Here is an 18,697-nt window from a genome sequence, read left to right on the forward strand (position 1 = left end):
AAACCTGCAGACACAACATGCACACTGATAGAGGGAAATAAATAAAAACACACATTTTGACATTTTTGCATTTACACAGAGAGTTTTGGAGGACCTCTGCTCCCTTCTGACAGTCATCTGAAAGCAATCTAAACTCTACCCATCTGCTCCACTCCAAGGCCTCCTCCCCTTTCTGTCAGTTAATGTCAGTCGTCACAGTAAACAGTAAAATCCCAGTTTCAGTGTTAGCTGCTGCCTGCATCCATTCCTTAATGCCTTTCATTTCAGCTCATCAACGCCGCTCATGGATCTCCAATGACATGCTGTAATTGTATGCCTAGCTGACCATCATATCTGGGCTCCTATTAGAAACAAAATGCACGTTTTTGTACATTAGTTTTGATCTGAAGACCTCAGCATTTGTATTTACCACCAGTGAAATCATAACAGATATGTTTACCAAAAAAGGGGCGGGGCCATGAAGGTAAAAGGAGAGTACCTGATAGGTTGCTCTCATGTGTACGAGTAAAGAAACTAGAAATGATTCACATTGAGAAGCTGAAATCCGAGAATACTGAAAACCCAAATGGATAAATACATTTTCAAAACAGTTTGGGGTTCATTTATTTGTTGATAATTTATAGATCCGTTTTTCCAGCACTAGTTTAGTTGCTTTACATATTTCCATTCAAAATAAGCAACATGCGCACCATGATGGTTTTACTGCATAACTAGATATGGTTTATGTTTCTAACATCAATTACTAAATGTGTGTGTGTGAGTCTTTGAGCTCCTGTCATTGTCTTGTCACGCGATGTGTGTGTGCATCTGGACGCCGGAAACTAAAAACCAGACGAGTGACCCCCCCTCCCCCCCTCCTTTGTGTTTTCCCAGTAGGTCGTCTGGTGTGAGCAGAGGAGGATCCCAGAGCTGAGACGAGAGCAGAGGGCACAGAGGGAAGGCATCTGTACGCTTGCTGACAGGAAAGAGAAAGATGGAGCAGAAAAATGTACAAGTTCCAGAAAAACACAAGAAAAAAAACAAGCGGCGCCAAAATATTTGCACTTTCTCCTCCCTATGTTTGACATTTTTCTGTTTGTTCGTGTTGTTCTTCTCTGGAAGTGAATGAAAAAGGCCTAGGTAAGAATGAGGATATATTTGTAAAAAGAAAACCACTGGAGGATGTTTCCACGTTTCCCCTCGTGTTTAGTCTGCCTCACAACGGGCACATTTTGAGGCTATTAAATTTACATTTCCCCCGTTACATATAGGAGCCCAGCGGTAACTCACACAGCGAGTCAGAATGATGCTCGACACTCAGAAGGAGGCGCTAAGATCATGTAGGACAATTCAGAGGAACGTTGTGTGTGAGCATTAATGAGTATGACAATTAAACTGTGACCATGAAGTCTAATGTGTCAGCACAGAGAAAGCTGTTTGAATCCCCTTGCACTGTACAGATAAATTAACATTTTGGCAAATGTGTTTTTGCTCAGTTTATACCTGTGTCGGGAAAAAGTTAGCTGAAACAATTATACTCTTAGAACACAGTCGGTAAAGGTGTACTTTGTGTGCAGGCAGAAAGCAATGCAACACCGATATGTTGGTGTGTTGTCTGCACAAAATGCCTCGAGGACTTCATTGTTTTTGTGTATAAAGTCTGTGCGGTTGAGAAATAGGCTTTTTAGAGTAGCTGGTTTTATTGATGCAACTTCTCTACTGTCCCTCTAAAAGTTCATTTTCAATCAGCGCCCATGTTCATCAAATACAACATGTGTTATTAATACTAAAAGTTCAAACCATCATGAAAAAGATGACTAAAAATCTGATTTGTCAACAAGGTGTTTTTGTTCAGTACCTATCGCTTTGGGGGAAAGCTCAATGAAATAACTTCATTAATAACTTAGCACACATATACTTAAAGGTGTTAGTGCAACCAGGTCCGTGTGTAACCAGCATGTTGTCTGCAAAAAACGCCTTTGTTATTTTTGTACTTTTGTATAAAGTTTGTGCTAACAAGAAATAGTCTTTCTAAAGTAGCTGGTGTTAAATGATGTCCGGATACACATCACTGTCCTACTGTCTCTATTTTTATAGGAGTAAAATACAATTTAAGTTCATAAATCAGGCAATCAGAGAGCACGTTGTAAAGTGTGTTATTAATACTAACAATCGTATTAATTAAGATGGCTTTAAGTTGAAGATAATTGACTTAAACATGTGTTTGTTTTTGTTCATCACAGTCTGTTGATGCAAAGATGTAAGCACTTCATTTCTTACCACACAGACATGAAGTACTTGTGTGCAACCAGGAAGCAATGCAGGACCATTATGTTGTATGTTATTAGCATGTTGTCTGCACAGATGCATCAAGGGCTTCATTGTTTTTGTACTTTTGTATAAAGTTTGATCTAACACTATCCATCACATCACTGCTCTAACAAATAAAGGTTCATTTAGGTGATTTTCATCAGGCAAAGAGTTCCCACATACATCCAATAAACAACTCATTTGTAAAATGTGTTGTTAATAATAAAATAATATTGACTAATGCAGCTTTAAGGTCAAACCACAATGAAGGAAATTGGTTTTCACATCTTTTGTCACTCTGTTATTTTATGTGTAACTTTATGTGTAGTTACGTCAATGTGGCTACTTTTATTAGTTAATGTGCATTTTCTACACAATCAAACCTGACTATTTTAAATGAGTTAGTGGTGGATTCTGCATGTCTTGTTTGTTTCTTTTCATCATCTGACTCCGTCTTCCCATTACAAATCGCAACAACGTCAGCAAACCGTGACGCAGACCCCCTGGTGGGGATTTGATTTTCCAAAACAGGTTACGATTCAGTACCGGGAAAAATGAGGCGTTTCAGATGACTACACCCCAGACAGTAAATGTAGTAAGATGTTTACACGTCTCAGTGTCCCGTTAATATCTGCCGTCATGTTCTCCCGTTATTGTAAACAAGATGTGGCCTTTACTAAAAGCCCAGTCCTAAAATACATATTTGAGTGTCCCGAGAAACACCGGAGTATATTTTGTGTATGTAAGCTCATTTATTGTCTGTGCCACCCCAGAGTGTCTGAATAAGAGGGAAAAGACAGAGGAAGAAATTAAAGTTGAAAATAACCTTATAAACATGTTTTGGAATGTAAATAAAAAAATCTTCCTCACATTTGGGAACAATTGAGTTTTTAATATTGGCGTGCTTGTGGTTTAAATGCCTGTTTTTGAAGTTGTGTGTTCATCTGCATACCTCCAAGAGTAAATCCATTGTGCATATGTAAAATAATGATTGTTTAACTAAATGTTACTATGGGCTATATGTCACTTACTTCTCTGTCAGTCTGACTTATTGTAAGAAAATAATTCCTGTGTGTTTACATCGTGTCAAACATTACAGTAGATAATTCACGTGAAGCTTAGCCCAGTCTGTGTTTAATGTTCTCCGAGCGCTGTTTATTTAATGTGCGCCGGGGTTATTTGACTATTTCAGCTGGTGTTTTAAGACTCCTGTCATCACGACACTCTCTGCAGAATGCACACAGTGTCTATCTGCTGCTTAATCCACTACAATCACAAATCCAGTCACGTCTCATTGGAAGCGGACGGTTTTGCCAAGAAGTAGAGAAGAGAAAAGTGTTCCTGCTGCAGGCCGAACACTGAGCGCTGTGTCTGCTGAACGTTTCCAGACCAGCAGCAGAGCACATGCTAACAGGCTAGTAATCACTGCTAATCATTGGGGGGGGGGGTTGAAGCGAATGTGGCCTACAGATGACTGTCAGTCTGACGGGGAGCAGCAGTGGTGAAAGAAGATTTTTTTTTTTGTCAAAGTAGCAAAACTGAACTGAAAGAATACTCAGTAAGAACAAATCTTGGTTTGAAAATCCCACTCAAAGAAGCCCTGTTATTATTTTTAAGTGGTTTCCCTCTCCTGTAGTGTGTAATAGGTTTTAGTGCATGTAAATGGTCTGCAAAGGCTAAAATCCCTGTGTTCCCTCCAGAGGATATTTCTCTCCCACACACTGACTTAAATGACTTTACATGCTGGATATTTTAACCTATAATTAAAGTGTATTGGTCAGTTATATTTTGTATTAACTAATAATCTGTGTGAAGTAACTACAGCTGTTAAGAAATATAGTGGAGTAAAAGTACATAAATTCAAAGCTGAATTATTAGAATACTGTCTTGCTGAGCTTCTTGGTAACCTTTCCACTGAGAAGCATCTAAAAGTGTTTTCACAACATTTATTATCACTATAGTTGGAGAAGTGAGATCTAATGGAAAGACAACTCGGGGGGGTGTTGTCTTTGGGTCGATGTACATTAAGGGGCTTGAGGTGCAGATGTATGGCTGTGCATAAACACACAAAATACTTTACTGCTTTATCATAGGCCGCATTATGGCCTGATCTTTGTGAACCAATAGACTGATAAAAGAACAAAAGAAGAGTAAAAAGAAAACACTTTTATGAAGTGCATCCTGGCACACAGCAGCTGCAGACACATGGGTTTGTAAAACTTTTCTGAGAATGTTCTGAACTGAAACACACATTTGAAGTGTCCATAAGGAGAAAAAGGTCTGCAGATGCCCTTCATCAGGACATCTGAAACACAAGCATACCAGGGATTATCTTTACTTAAAGGTGGAGTAGGTAATTCACTTCAGAAACACTTTTTGTTATATTCCATGGAACGCTCTTAACATCCTGATAGCAATGAATACATTAAATGCTTTGACAATAAATACATAAAGAAATGTCCTCTGTGGAAGCCGTGGCGCTGTAAAAAGCACGACCAATCATCTGAGCCGGCCCGGCTAAAATAACTGGATGGCCTACCTGCCTGTCAGCCTTCACACTAACTTATCTCGTGCCCTCATTGGTCACGTGCGCGTTCGTGTGTGTTGGAGGAGGGGCTCTGTAGGAAGGGGCAGATTTTTTTCGGCTGCGTACTTTCAAATTCTAGCGCACTCGAGCTGGTTTCTCCATTCTTACCTACCCTACCTCTTTAACATGCGGTTGTTTAACAATAAGTTTATAAATTATGAAGTTATTTCCCCCTTTCTTTTTTCAAGAACTACAATGTTTCTCTTCTCTTCCCACTTGACATTTCATAGATGTTTTGTACCACATCTAATCACACTGCACTGGGTTTACACTCAGTCCTGTGCAGTAAAGAGGTATTTAGAGCTGAAGAAAGAGTTGACTGCTGCCCCCTAATGGTGAAAATGCTTTACTGCAGACTGCACATATTGACCTCTGTTTGCAGGTATTCAACACATGCTTCAGTCAACACACATTGAATTCCTGGAACTGACAATAAATATCTTTACAGAATGTGATGTTATATGTCTTGCAACATTTAGAACTTTAATGGGGACTCATGTGCAACTTTTTTATTGGAAACCTAGCACTAAAACTGACTTGAAAATAGACGGAAGATATTTTAAGAAGGCATAAAAAACAGATGAATACACAGATAATAAATGTGTCTTATATAAATGAAACTACCCTTAATGTAGTGGGTCAAACAAACCATAACTAAAAAACTAAGAAGAAATTAGAAGCAAAAAGGTCAAATAATTTAGAAAAATTAATAAGAGCAAGAAGCACACAGACACTAAGATACAAAACTAACCAATCAGAAGACAACAGTCTTATGAAAGAACATATGTGTGTCAAGACATTTTTTAAATAACGACTTAAACGTGATAACAATTTCCATTGACTGAGATTAACCTGTTTTAATAAACATTTGATTAGATGGATTCACTGATTTAGTGATGGGACTTCAAAGGTGCGGATGTTGTCAGTGCATGATGGGAGGCATGGGGGGGGGGGGGGGGGGGTTCTGGTGATGGGGGGGCTTCTGAATGGGGGAGGCGGGGGGTTGTATCACAGATGAAACTGGAGCCACAGGCAGCTGCAGTACATCTGTCTTGTACCGACACATGTGGCTTTTGACTTCCAGTGTGAAGTTCAAAAGAGTCTGTAATGACGCAGCTGCTTAGAGATGTAAGAGTGTGTGTGTGTTTTTTTAGAGTGTGTGTTCTCTCCTTTGTTGGAGGTGGGGTGGAGGGAAGGGGTTTCATAGGTGAGGACTGGAATTTGGGGTTTTGAGAGAAAGTGACGTGCGTGCAGTACAGGTGCTGCAGTCATGTTTCAGAAGCTGTGTTTCTAACATTTAGCTTACCTAACTGACATGGGGATATTAACAAGGTATCAAATGTAGCATTTCTGCATTAAAACACCTAAAACATGCTATATATTTAGTAGAGTTGTGTAGTTTCAGAGAAATCAGTACCATTGTAATAGAGTAAAGTTCCTCTGTTCTCCTGTAATCTGTTCTGAGTATTCATTTGTTGCACGGTTTATCAAGTTTTAATCCACATTTGTATCATATACTTACTTAAATCTGGATTTGAAGTTCTCAGAGGAACAAGCTGAGCTAATGTTAGCGATAAGCTCGTGAGCTCTCCATCCTACATCCACCAAACTGCATCAGAAGAACCCAGATTTTTAAAGTGAAACTTATTTATTCAATTGTTTTGAGTCTGTGTGTTTTGGTAAAAAGGAGACATATGTGTATAATTGGGCTGCCAGTTAAATCTTCCTCCACTGGATCTGAAGTCCTCAGAGAAACACGTTGAGCTAACGATAGCGGCAGCCGAACAGCGTGAAAGACAAACTCTGATGTTTAACTTCACATTTTCCCTTTAACACTGTTTGTATCCGTCCTGCAAAAAACAATCAATTTTGTACATTTAAAAAGTACTTTTAACAAATTCTACTCATAACTACTACTATAAATGTTTACTAATTTTGCGTGTTTAGATGGAGGGGATCCAGTCTTGAATTTGAACAAAGAACATGGAGGAACACAGGATATCTGTACATGTTAGAGTTGCATCAGAGCACACCTTATATTTCACATCTCCACATGTTTTGGATGTGATTGTATTCAGTTGTTTCTCCTTTGGTCGCATTGAAACACTTAGAAACAAATCAAACACCATTACAGGTAATCAGAGGGCAATTAGCCTGTGATAGCTAAACATTAGCAGTAGGGGGTGGGGGGGGATGATGCCCAGCACCTGCCCTGCAGCCGGGCCTGTGCAGGGTCAGGGGTCTGCCTGCAGGGGGGGGGGTCAGGGGTTAGAGTTCACGCTGCAGACAGGCGTATCGTCACGGTCATGCAGAGCTGCTGGAACACAGCTGCTCACAGGTGGACGACGCATTTTACCCCCCCGTGCTAATTATGTTTTACTCACTTTTTTCTGTGCTACAGATCGGTGGTGAACATCAAGTCCTGTGAAAGCAAGGTCAAGCTTAATCTATAATAATATATTATTTGTTCATCATATTTGCAGTAATTTTTTTATTTTTCATATTGCCATTTTTTATCCAATTTGTTCCTTTAGATATCTTTTTACTTATTTTTCCTTATAGCTTTGTGAAGCACCTTGAGTTCACGTTTGTCTTTAAAGTGTGCTATATAAATCAAATGTATTATTATTTATCATTATTAATATTAAGTCACTCAAATTACCCTGCAAATGTAGAGGAGATCAGTTAGGGTGTTTTGGAAAATCCTATGAGGCCGACAGCTGTCGTTGGAGTATTCCATAGATGACATCAGAAATGTGTTACAGTCCCTAGAAAGACTTAATGAGATGCACGTTCATCAGACACTCGTTAAATTTCCATTAAAGTGATCATCACAGGACAGAGTTACCACACACACACACACACACACACACACACACACACACACACACACACACACACACACACACACACACACACACACACACACACACACACACACACACACACACACACACACACACACACACACACACACACACACACACACACACACACACACACACACACACACACACACCTAAAGCACGTGTCTGTGCGATTGCCAAAATGCCAACTCAGTGTTCAACATGCAGATGAGCTGCATGTTAGCACAGACCTGGGACCAGTCGCCTTGTTTCTTTGAGCGATAATGTGATGTGTGTGTGCAGCAGAGGAACTGATCCTCAGTCAGTTTCAGGACAGGACGGCGATCAGCTGATCCTGAGAACCAGAGGCCTTCCTGTCAGGACGGCAACAAATTCACCAGCTGGGTGAGACTTCATCACTGGGAGTGTGTGTGTGTGTGTGTGTGTGTGTGTGTGTGTGTGTGTGTGTGTGTGTGTGTGTGTGTGTGTGTGTGTGTGTGTGTGTGTGTGTGTGTGTGTGTGTGTGTGTGTGTGTGTGTGTGTGTGTGTGTGTGTGTGTGTGTGTGTGTGTGTGTGTGTGTGTGTGTGTGTGTGTTCACTGAGGAACATTTACACGGTCATATCTGACACTCAGGGATGAAGACGGGATCAACGTACGACACTACAGATCAGTGGTGAGAACTTGAAAGAAAATCATATCGATTCATCTGGAGATCATTTTCAGATTAATCAACTGTCTTTAAAATAAGTCCACAGTGATGTCTCTTCAAAGTCTTGGTTTTTTACTTTTCTGAAAGTATATCGCTGCATAGTCTGCATTTTGCAACGGTGTCGCCATGTACTGTACAGTATTAATCTTGTTGTTTTAAAATACAGATGAAACTGTTAAGAAAGAAAAAACCTCCAAGTTCATTCACATTTCAAATTAATATTCAATATGTGAAACAACGTGTATTGCTTTTTAATGACTGCAAGCTACGTGAAACATTTTTCAGAGTGGTTGTTCATCTCTCAGCGACCACTGACTGGATTTACATTTTCTCTCACTTTTTGGATTTGTATTTTGGAGACGAGCGGTCTGCTCACCTCCACAGCAGCACAGGTATTGAAACAAACTGTACATTGCAAGTATAACATTTGTTTGGATTTGTTTAGTCATTTCTGATTCAAATATATTGTGTTTTTTTCGGGATCTGATTAAATAAATTGGCAAGTTTTTATTTAATGCTTCAATCATAACACGTGTGTGAGAAGTCCCCTTGCTACATGCGTTGATATTTAACTTCATCAAATATCAATGACAAAATCCTTTATCACTCTGAATACTGGTGAAATATTTTTGTCTTATCAGTGACAGAAGTCCGAGGATAAACGCACAAACATCTGGAGGGAGTGATTTAACGTTTCAGATCCACCAATGGCATCGCAGGAGGTTTGTTCGTTTTAATACACTTCATAACAAATGAACATAGTCTGACAGAAGGAGCTCTATCAACCACGTGTACTCATTAACATTGTACATGTTGCCAGTGTGTGAAAATACTGAGGTAACCTTTGACCTTTATAAGCAGTCGTAGGGTGGCTTACTGTATGTCTGCAGAAACCACTGAGCCCACATAACAGTCTGCGTGCTTACTTGGAAATATAATTAGAATAATTGACATTTGTAAATGTACTCACCCCATGTTACCTTGAAGTCTTTACACAAATTAAAGATAGCATGGGGTGAGTTAGTAACAGATATATAAATGGTCATGGCGAGGGTGAAATATTCCTTTAGCAAAGAACTGAATGTGACTGACCTCCATTGTTTCAGACCCGTCTGACAGCCACCCTCCTGACCTCCATCCTGGCCGTGGTGCTGGGGTCGCTGCAGATCGGATATCACACCGGGAATGTCAACGCTCCGGCCAAGGTGAGCAGCTGGGGGGGAATAAACACATTATGTTATCAGAAATCACATCAGATTTTTTTTAACACAGAGATGTTTTGAAATCTTCATGTTTAGAGCCTTTTTTTTAATGAAATCAATACTTTTATTTTGTAATCACAGGAGCCCTGTAGTGGTATTTAGCACAAAGGCCTCCAATAAGAAACATTGAAAACATAATATGGATTCTACAAAGCTTTGCAGAAAGGCCACAAATGAAGTATAGAGAAAAATAAAAAAGACATTTGAATAAACTTTTGCATAAAGACAGTGGACAAGCGAGTCCTGGCTTCTTCTGCGTATGAAAACACTCTGAATATCTTGCTGAGGTTGATGCAGGGGTGAGTGAGCGTTAAACAAATATCTCACTCTCTCAATAAAACACTGAATAAATGTAACAACCTGAAACCGTGCGGCTCTGCTCCAGCTCGGCCAGAGTTTCCTATCTCACAGCTACACCGCACTACATGTCTGCAAGTGAGGCAGAACTGCAGCCACATTCCACAGAATACTTAAACACTTTTTAACCAAGTTACCAATGTCTAAAAAAAACTAAATGTTAGTGGCAGCCGTACAGCGTTCAGGAGAAAGGTGTTTTTTTAACGTCAAACTGAAACTTTATTTACTGCTCTGTATCAAAACCTCCTGAACCATGAACACTGAAGGAATTCTCACCAAGAGGAGCGGAAGACTACAACTCCCATGATCCCTCACTTCTTGAAAACACCAGCAAACTCCAGCTTTTGTTTAGTTTAGACTGAGAGACCCCTAGTGGCAAAAAATACAGATTGTGCATTTAAAGAGACAGCATACATGACATACCGTGCTTGGTTACTATAGTTTACTTATGTGCAAGCAACCAAATGACTTCTTTTGTTATCAGTGTAATTAAAGGACCCCTAGCTGCAGAAAATGACATTGTGCTTTTAATGTTCAGTGATGAGATAACAATCTCTGTTTGAATTTTTACAATGTTTTCTAATGTCGAACGTGTTTTTCTTTAGATCATCGAAGAGTTTTTCAACCACACATGGAGAGCCAGGCACAACCAGTCGATGCCAGATCACAGCCTGACGCTGCTGTGGTCGCTCTCCGTCAGCATCAAAGACTTCGGAGCCTTACTGGGATCACTGGGAGTCAAATACCTGGCAGACTCTTACGGAAGGTTAAAAAAAATAACACTTTGTTCTTATATTTTCTATTAAGGCAGAGAGAATTGGAAAAAATAATTGATTATGATTATTTTTGAATGATATTGCTAATATGATATTTGCGTCATTATTATGAAGGAGGCTGTGGCGCTGTGGAATAGTGCGCTGGTGTTCGGATCAGGGGAGCACACGTTCAAACCCCACTGCAGTCAGCATGTCGTTGTGTCCCTGAGACACTTCACCCCAAAATTGCTCCTGTAAATCTCTGCAGCTCCACAACAAATCTTTCTAGCGCTGTTCTGTCATTGTGATACTCCTCCCCCCCCCCTGCAGGCGTAACTCCATCCTGATCGTGAACTGCCTCTCCGTAGCGGGGGCGGCTCTGATGTCGGCCTCCAAAGCCTGCCGCTCCTTCGAGGTTCTGATCCTGGGGCGCCTGGTGTTCGGGTTGTTCTGCGGCCTGGTGATGAGTCTGAACCCGCTCTACATACAGGAAGTGTCGCCCACCAACCTGAGGGGGGCCTTCGCCACGCTCAACCAGGTGTCCTTCGCCTCGGGCATACTGGTGGGAATGGTGAGGACGGAGAAGGAGAAATATGGCGATGCTTGTCCAGGGTTTGTTACAAAATGGTGGTTTTCTGTACGGACAATATGTCGACTGATACTTTAATTTGACCGAATGGAGTGATAAGAAGTATTAAAGGTCACCTATTGTGCAAAATCCACTTCTCCATGTCTCATCTACATCAACATGTGTCCCCTCTTCTTCATGTCTCTTTTACATCAACATGTGTCCCCTCTTCTTCATGTCTCTTCTACATCAACATGTGTCCCCTCTTCTTCATGTCTCTTCTACATCAACATGTGTCCCCTCTGTGGAAAGAGACTCTGAAAGTTTCAGGAAAAAAGATTCTCTCTCTTTTTGATCCATTTCTATAAAAACCTGTCTGAAAATGAGCTGATCAGATTTTGGCCACTTTATGATGTCATAACAATGTTTTGTCTTGTGTAACCATTAGCCAATCACCAACCAGGGTAACCCCCCCCCCCCCCCACCTTATCACCTGAATCTCCTCCTAGAGCACCATTGAGTTCTTTGTAACCCAATGTCTCTCAGAGGGGCATGGGGAGGGGCTCCTTATTTTCATCTAAAGTAACAGACAGAGAATCAGCACTTTGGAAACAGGGCTGAAACAGAGGGGATTATGGGTAATGCTGCAATGATCTGTTTGGTGTTTGGAGCCAAACACTTCAGAGACATGTTTTGTATATATCTGATAATATATTGATGAAAAACAGAATAATAGGTGACCTTTAAGACCTGGATATTTAGTGAAACTGATGTTCCCGTGTGTGCAGGTGGCCGGTCTGGAGACGGCTCTGGGCACGGAGCACCACTGGGCCATGATGCTGTCCCTGTCCGTGGTCCCGGCCCTGCTGCAGTACATGGTGCTGCCGTTCTGCCCCGAGAGCCCCCGCTACCTGCTCATCAACCGGGGGGAGGAGAGCAGGGCGGAGGCGGGTGGGAACACGCTTTAATACTTTAGTCCTTAAGCTTGGGTTATAGCGAGAGATATCCAACAGGGCAGCTGTACGGTGGCCGGAAAGAGAAAACAAAACGGAGAATTTCAAAGTTCTGAGCCACTTTAGATTCATTACCAATGACTTCATGGCATTGTTTATGAAGCTGCAGCAAATTATCTTAACGAAGACTGCAGCCACAGTTTAGAGAGAGTTGAGCTAAATAACTTATTTCATCAGTTTTTAGATGCAAGGCTGAATTCAAGGAATCAAAAACAAACAATGCTTTCAATGCGCTCGAGTATCACAGCTCCTATATGAATGAGTATGAATATGTTGTTGTACCTGTGCAGCGCTGCTGAGGCTCAGAGGATCCGCAGAGAAAGTGTTCTCTGAGCTGGAGGAGATGAAGTACGAGGCGGCACACACTCAGACCGGAGTCACCGTCCACGAGTTCTTCAAGAAGGGCCGATACAAGCAGCCCATCATCATCGTCCTCATCATCAACCTGGGCAGCCAGCTGTCCGGGTTCAACGCGGTCAGTGTGCGGAAAACACAAATAGATTACAAATAATAAAAATAGGACGAAGATACTACTCGTAAAAAATGAATTTGAACTCTCCTAGGAATATGTTTTAATTCATGTAAACGCCTTTAAGGTATAACGACTATATTCTAGTTTAGCGTGGCTTGCTCACAGTCTGATGAATATTTCACTTGCAGCGCTGTAGTATTTATAAAATGCATTATTCAGGATCAGCACTCTGACTCAGATTCTGGGGCAGTGTGTCGGGACAATACCCCGTCCCATAACAAAAAGAGAAGTCCCAGTAACCCACTAAACTAAAAATACAACTCTGCTCTTTATTTCAGATCATCAATTATTCCACCAGAGTGTTCCAGGCCAAGTTCGATCAGGCCAAATACCTGACGCTGGGGGTGGGGGCCGTCAATCTGACCTTCACTCTGGTGGCGGTGAGTGCAAAAACCTTGAGTCTTAGCTCATATTTCATTAACAACAAAAAAATCTGAAATATTCCTAAAATACGAATGATTAAAATGTCTTATAATCTCATTACTTCCCGTTAGAGGCATGTTAAAAAAACATAGACAGTGCCTCCGGGGCTGTGGTGCTATAGATATAACAAACATACAGAAAAGTTTTAAAGTGAAAGCAGCGATTTATAATAATTAATAATAATAATAATAATAAGGATGATAAAAGACTCAAATGTAATTGATTAATATTTGGTATTTATACTATATTTTATATATTGATTGGCAATGAATATTAACACCTTGAATTTAGGGTTAGGGTTAACCCAAACCTAACCCTAACCCAAGGTAATTTACATAATTCTCAGAAAATATGGAATGAAAATGTCTTTAAAAATGAATCAAATCAGGCCGAAGATACTACGGGTGAAATTTATTTGAAGGACGTTATTAAGCAAATTGTACATTTTGCCAGATATTGGATTAATCTTGGATGAAACGGTTCCATTTCCTTATAAAATGTTAAAATGTCTCAGCCAAAAGGGTGAGCAGAGACACCACTGTGTTGTTTTTCCTTTAAGTTCTTCCTGATGGAGCGGGCCGGGCGGAGGAGACTGCTCCTGACGGGTTTCATCTCCATCGCCGTGTGCAACCTGCTCATGACCATCGTGGATTCTGTGGTGGTGAGATGAACCTTAGTGTGATTTTGTATTTTCATTTGTGCTAAAAAAAAATTCAATTATTGCATATTACCAGGAAAGCTTTGACAGACCTGGTAAGAGCTCGATAAATGAATCTATATTATCAGTATAGTCGTTTACAGCCTCATGAGTTGTGTCTGAAAAAGCTGACGGGCTCAACATCATGTTAGAGAAGTGAGAAGTGGAGCAGATTAAAAAAATAGTTGCTGGGGTAAATAATTTATGATGACTATACTCCGGACTTTTAGATGAGTTCCTGGCATCATGCTCAGTCAAAGACCTCACATTAACTAAATGTACCGTATGTTTTTGTGCCATTTTAAGATTTATAAGCTAATTTTTATGAATATTGCCATGCCATGATATCGGGATTTGCAATTGTTCGGCCAAAATAAAAGGGAAATGTTCAAATAGCTTCACGCTTTCCTGGTTTCCACATCTACAACAAACATTAAAGAGAATCAGTTCAGCACATATTGTGTCTGATTGTTTGAGGAGGCTGGAATCAAAGATTTTCATTGCTAACTGTGATGGAAACTTCTGAAGCAATGGAGACAGAGAGACACGGGGAGAGCAGGAACTTTGATGGCAAACACTGGCGGTTTATTTGGAGCTTCGGCCGGAGAATTCCCAAGACATGTGTTCTGTTTCTGAAGATCTCTACCCCAGACCCATGTACTGTATTTAGCTGGTTCTGAGAGAATAATCAACAAGCTGCATCTAAAATAATTAGATCGCATGATGTACTATTGTTAGATGTGCCAAGAGCAAGGACTGTCTTACGGCCCGTCTACGCTACAGGCATTGAAAAATGCTTTCAACGCTTCGCCCATTCACTTGAATGGGGTGACGTAGAAGATTTGTAATCTTCGCCGAACTGCATTGTGGGGAGCATGGCATGGCTTTGCAAGCATCACGAGCATCTATCGGCATCAAAAGTTGAACAATGTTCAACTTTTAAGGCTCGATGCTTGGCATCAGCCAATCAAATCCCGTTTATGCAAATCCCGCCAGTACCAGCGCTAGCCAATCAAACCGCGTGCAAGCTGGGAGAGCCAGACCGCAGTTCATTTCCTCATATTCCAAACGAGATATTACGGTAGCAAATCACCCGGTTCTTTACGACCAGAACTATTTACCGGGATACGAACCGGAGGAACCAGGCATGGAGGGAGGTGGCAGAGACAGTGGGTGAAACTTGTAGGTTTTCGCCTGTTTGGAGAGTTTATATCCAGTTTACTTCGTTTTAACATTGCTATTGCTTTGTATGTCGGGGGCTGGAGATTCATGTGATTGGTTGTTGGTCGCGTTGCTCGCAAAAAATCGCCAAGATTCAGACACGCCCAGCTTCAAGATTTTTTGATGCCTGTAGTGTAGACGGGCCGTTAGGTAAGACAGCTTTTATGTGCGTAGCTCCACTTGCTTAGAACAATCTTCAGCAAGAATTGAAACTGAGCAATCTCATTCCTCTGCATGTTTTTAAAGCTAGGCTAAATGAAATGCTTGTTGATACTATGGGCACTTGTAAATGTCTATAACTATGTAAATGTATCCTGTAAATATAATGTATGATGTCCTTTATTGTTTTATGTTTCATCCATCCATCCATCCATCTTCTCCCGCTTATCCGTGGTCGGGTCGCGGAGGTAGCAGTTCCAGCAGAGAGCCCCAAACTTTCTTTTCCCTGGCCACATCAACCAGCTCTGACTGGGGGATCCCAAGGCGCTCCCAGGCCAGCAAAGAGATATAATCCCTCCACCTGGTCCTAGGTCTACCCCTTGGTCTCTCCCCAGCTGGACGTGCCTGGAACACCTCCCTAGGGAGGCGCCCAGGTGGCATCCTAACTAGGTGCCCGAACCACCTCAACTGGCTCCTTTCGACGCGAAGGAGGAGCGGTTCAACTCCGAGTCCCTCCCGGATGACTGAACTTCTCACCTTATCCCTAAGGGAGACACCAGCCCCACCCTGCGGAGAAAACCCATCTCGGCCGCTTGTACCCGCGATCTCGTTCTTTCGGTCATGACCCATCCTTCATGACCATAGGTGAGGGTAGGAACGAAAATGGCGCGGTAGACAGAGAGCTTTGCCTTCTGGCTCAGCTCTCTTTTCGTCACAACGGTGCGGTAAAGAGACTGCAGTACCGCTCCCGCTGCTCCGATTCTCCGACCCATCTCACGCTCCATTGTTCCCTCACTCGAGAACAAGACCCCGAGATACTTGAACTCCTTCACTTGGGGTAAGGACTCATTCCCTACTTGGAGTGGACAGTCCATCGGTTTCCTGCTGAGAACCATGGCCTCAGATTTGGAGGTGCTGATCCTCATCCCAGCCGCTTCACACTCGGTTGCGAACCGATCCAGTGAGTGCTGAAGGTCGCAGACCGATGAAGCCATCAGAACCACATCATCTGCAAAAAGCAGTGGTGCAATCCTTAGTCCACCGAACTGCAGACCCCCTCCCCCACGACTACGCCTCGAAATCCGATCCATGTATATTACAAACAGGATTGGTGACAAAGCGCAGCCCTGGCGGAGGCCAACCGTCACTGTTTTATGTTTCATGTGGAACCTATATGCTGCAGGTCTCCCTTGAAAAAGAGATCTATGATCTCAATGGGACCAATCTCGTTAAATAAAGGTTTGAAAATGAAATGAAATAACAAGATAAAGCACTTTAATAACACCTCTGTCAGCTGACGCCAACAGGCAGGAACAGGAAGAGAAAACACGGAGAGCAGTCCTCAATGAGGAAACTGATGATAAACGGGGTCAAAGTTATGGACCAAGGAAAATATTTCCCCAACACTAACTACGCCCTTAACTCCTGCAGCACCTGGTGCCGGAGCTGGGCAGCCTGCAGGTGCTGCTGGTGTTCTGCCTGATCTCCGCCTACGAGCTGGGCCCCGGACCCATCTCCTGGTTCATCGGCGCCGAGCTGTTCGACCAGCCGGCCAGACCCATCGCCATGGCCTTCACCAGCATGCTCAACTGGGGGGGGAAGTTTGTCCTGGCGCTGCTCTTCCCTCCATTACTGGTGGGTTTACTGTCTGTCTGCTGCTCTGTGAGCCAGTTCATCTCAGACACAGGCTGTAAATCGGTTCACTCTGGTTTAAACAACATGTACTGTAACAGACATTCATCTGAAATGTTAAATGTATGAATCTGTTGTTAAATTCTTTAACGTCAGGTTGAAATAATTAAATGAATAGTTAGCCAGGGAAGCATCGGACCCTTGTAGCGCTGCAGAGATGGCAGCCGACCAGAAACTAACTAAATCAAACGTCTTTTTTATTGTTCTACTTTTTACTTATTTCGGTTTACACAAACATTTTCATACTTTTGGCTTCTGTTTTTATCATTTTTTGCAATATAGCTGTATCTACATAGTTTAACCAAAGAAAGAACAAAAAAGAAAATAGAACATAAGAAAAGGAAAACAAAATTAAAAATTAAATTAAAATAAATACAATTTATGAAATAAATTATCCAAATTTTTTAAAAGTAAGGGTGTGTTCATCTGCTTTTTTGATGTTCTTGTATCTTTCTTATCTTTTTAAATGATACTGTTCTTTATGTTGCCTTTTCTTGAACAAGGTTTTGACTTTAAGAGACCATATAGGTAACTACAGATACAATTACCCAGAATATAATAATGCCCTCGTTTCCCCCTCCCACAGAAAGCGTGCGGGGCGTACGTCTACCTGCTCTTCATGGTCGTGGCTCTGGTGGCCTTCGCCTTCACGTGGGTTCGCCTCCCGGAGACCAAAGGACGGACGTTCGATGATATCGCGGAGGAGTTCAGAGGAGCGGAGGAAATCCCTCTGCACAACAAGGCTGGGTTCAACACGTTCCCCTGACACACCTCTGTCAGCTAGCTGGTCATACTGTTATGAGGGTCAGTTCACCAATGTACCATCATTTTATCACCAAATACTAGGTACGAGAGCAAAAGTTGTATTTTTGTTGTTAAACTAAGAATAGTTCTAATTCACAATATGCGCTTTCACACCGCAGTACTTTTCTCACAAACGTTCATCAGAACTTAGTTCATGAGAACTCTTTAGCTCTCATGAACTTCTTCTGCTTAGGATTTACTGGCAGGCCGCAAACAACTTCACGGCGTATACTGCCACCCGAAGCCCCCGGCCGGAAGTCCCCGGAGTTGGGGATTGGGTTCAGTAGAAGCTGCTGGGACTCGCAGCAGCTTCTACTGAAACCTTCCGAGTAAATCACCAGAACGCCGACACCTCCTCATCTCCACCGCTCCCATGTTTTATTTTGTGTTGCCATAAGCTAGTCTCTCTCTGTTGGTGCGCTGGGCTAATGCTAATGCTAATAATGCTAATGCAAGGATAATAAAATGGGAAAACCTTTTGGGAGTTTTACGGGGCGTGGTTTGCAATCCGCCCAGCCAATCAGAAATAGGAACCTTTTTCTCCCACGAAAGTACCTGCTCTCTAAAAGGGGGTAAACAGGTTTTCATGAACAAATTTTAGTTCCGGATTTTTTGGGTGTGAACGCAACATTTCGGAACTATATCGGAACTAAAGTGGGAATAGTACTGCGGTGTGAACGCGCCTTATGCCCTAGTTACTAGAGATAATCCTCACATCTCACTACAACTTCTGAAGGCAAAATATGTACGGGAGTTATCGTAATTGAGAATAATATCACATC

At 41.9% G+C, this 18,697-nt stretch overlaps 1 protein-coding gene across 1 annotated transcript; it reads left to right on the top strand.

The window, feature by feature from the left end:
• The first annotated feature begins 9,096 nt into the window (after window positions 1–9,096).
• Window positions 9,097–18,036, top strand: slc2a1c (solute carrier family 2 member 1c). Its single transcript, XM_079640186.1, has 10 exons — window positions 9,097–9,154; window positions 9,539–9,637; window positions 10,657–10,817; window positions 11,137–11,377; window positions 12,163–12,325; window positions 12,678–12,862; window positions 13,198–13,299; window positions 13,902–14,003; window positions 16,851–17,054; window positions 17,698–18,036. Exons 1-10 carry the CDS (start codon window positions 9,140–9,142, stop codon window positions 17,875–17,877), a joined length of 1,452 nt encoding a protein of 483 aa, XP_079496312.1. The 5' UTR covers window positions 9,097–9,139; the 3' UTR covers window positions 17,878–18,036.
• The last annotated feature ends 661 nt before the right edge of the window (window positions 18,037–18,697 follow it).

This window comes from Notothenia rossii (genome assembly GCF_949606895.1).
Source record: "Notothenia rossii genome assembly, chromosome: 7".
NCBI classification, from domain to species: Eukaryota; Metazoa; Chordata; class Actinopteri; order Perciformes; family Nototheniidae; genus Notothenia; species Notothenia rossii.

Coding starts and splice junctions, on each gene's coding strand:
- slc2a1c (XM_079640186.1), top strand. Junction 11,378..12,162: donor CGGGCATACTGGTGGGAATG/GTGAGGACGGAG, acceptor CCGTGTGTGCAG/GTGGCCGGTCTGGAGACGGC. Junction 12,863..13,197: donor AGCTGTCCGGGTTCAACGCG/GTCAGTGTGCGG, acceptor TCTTTATTTCAG/ATCATCAATTATTCCACCAG.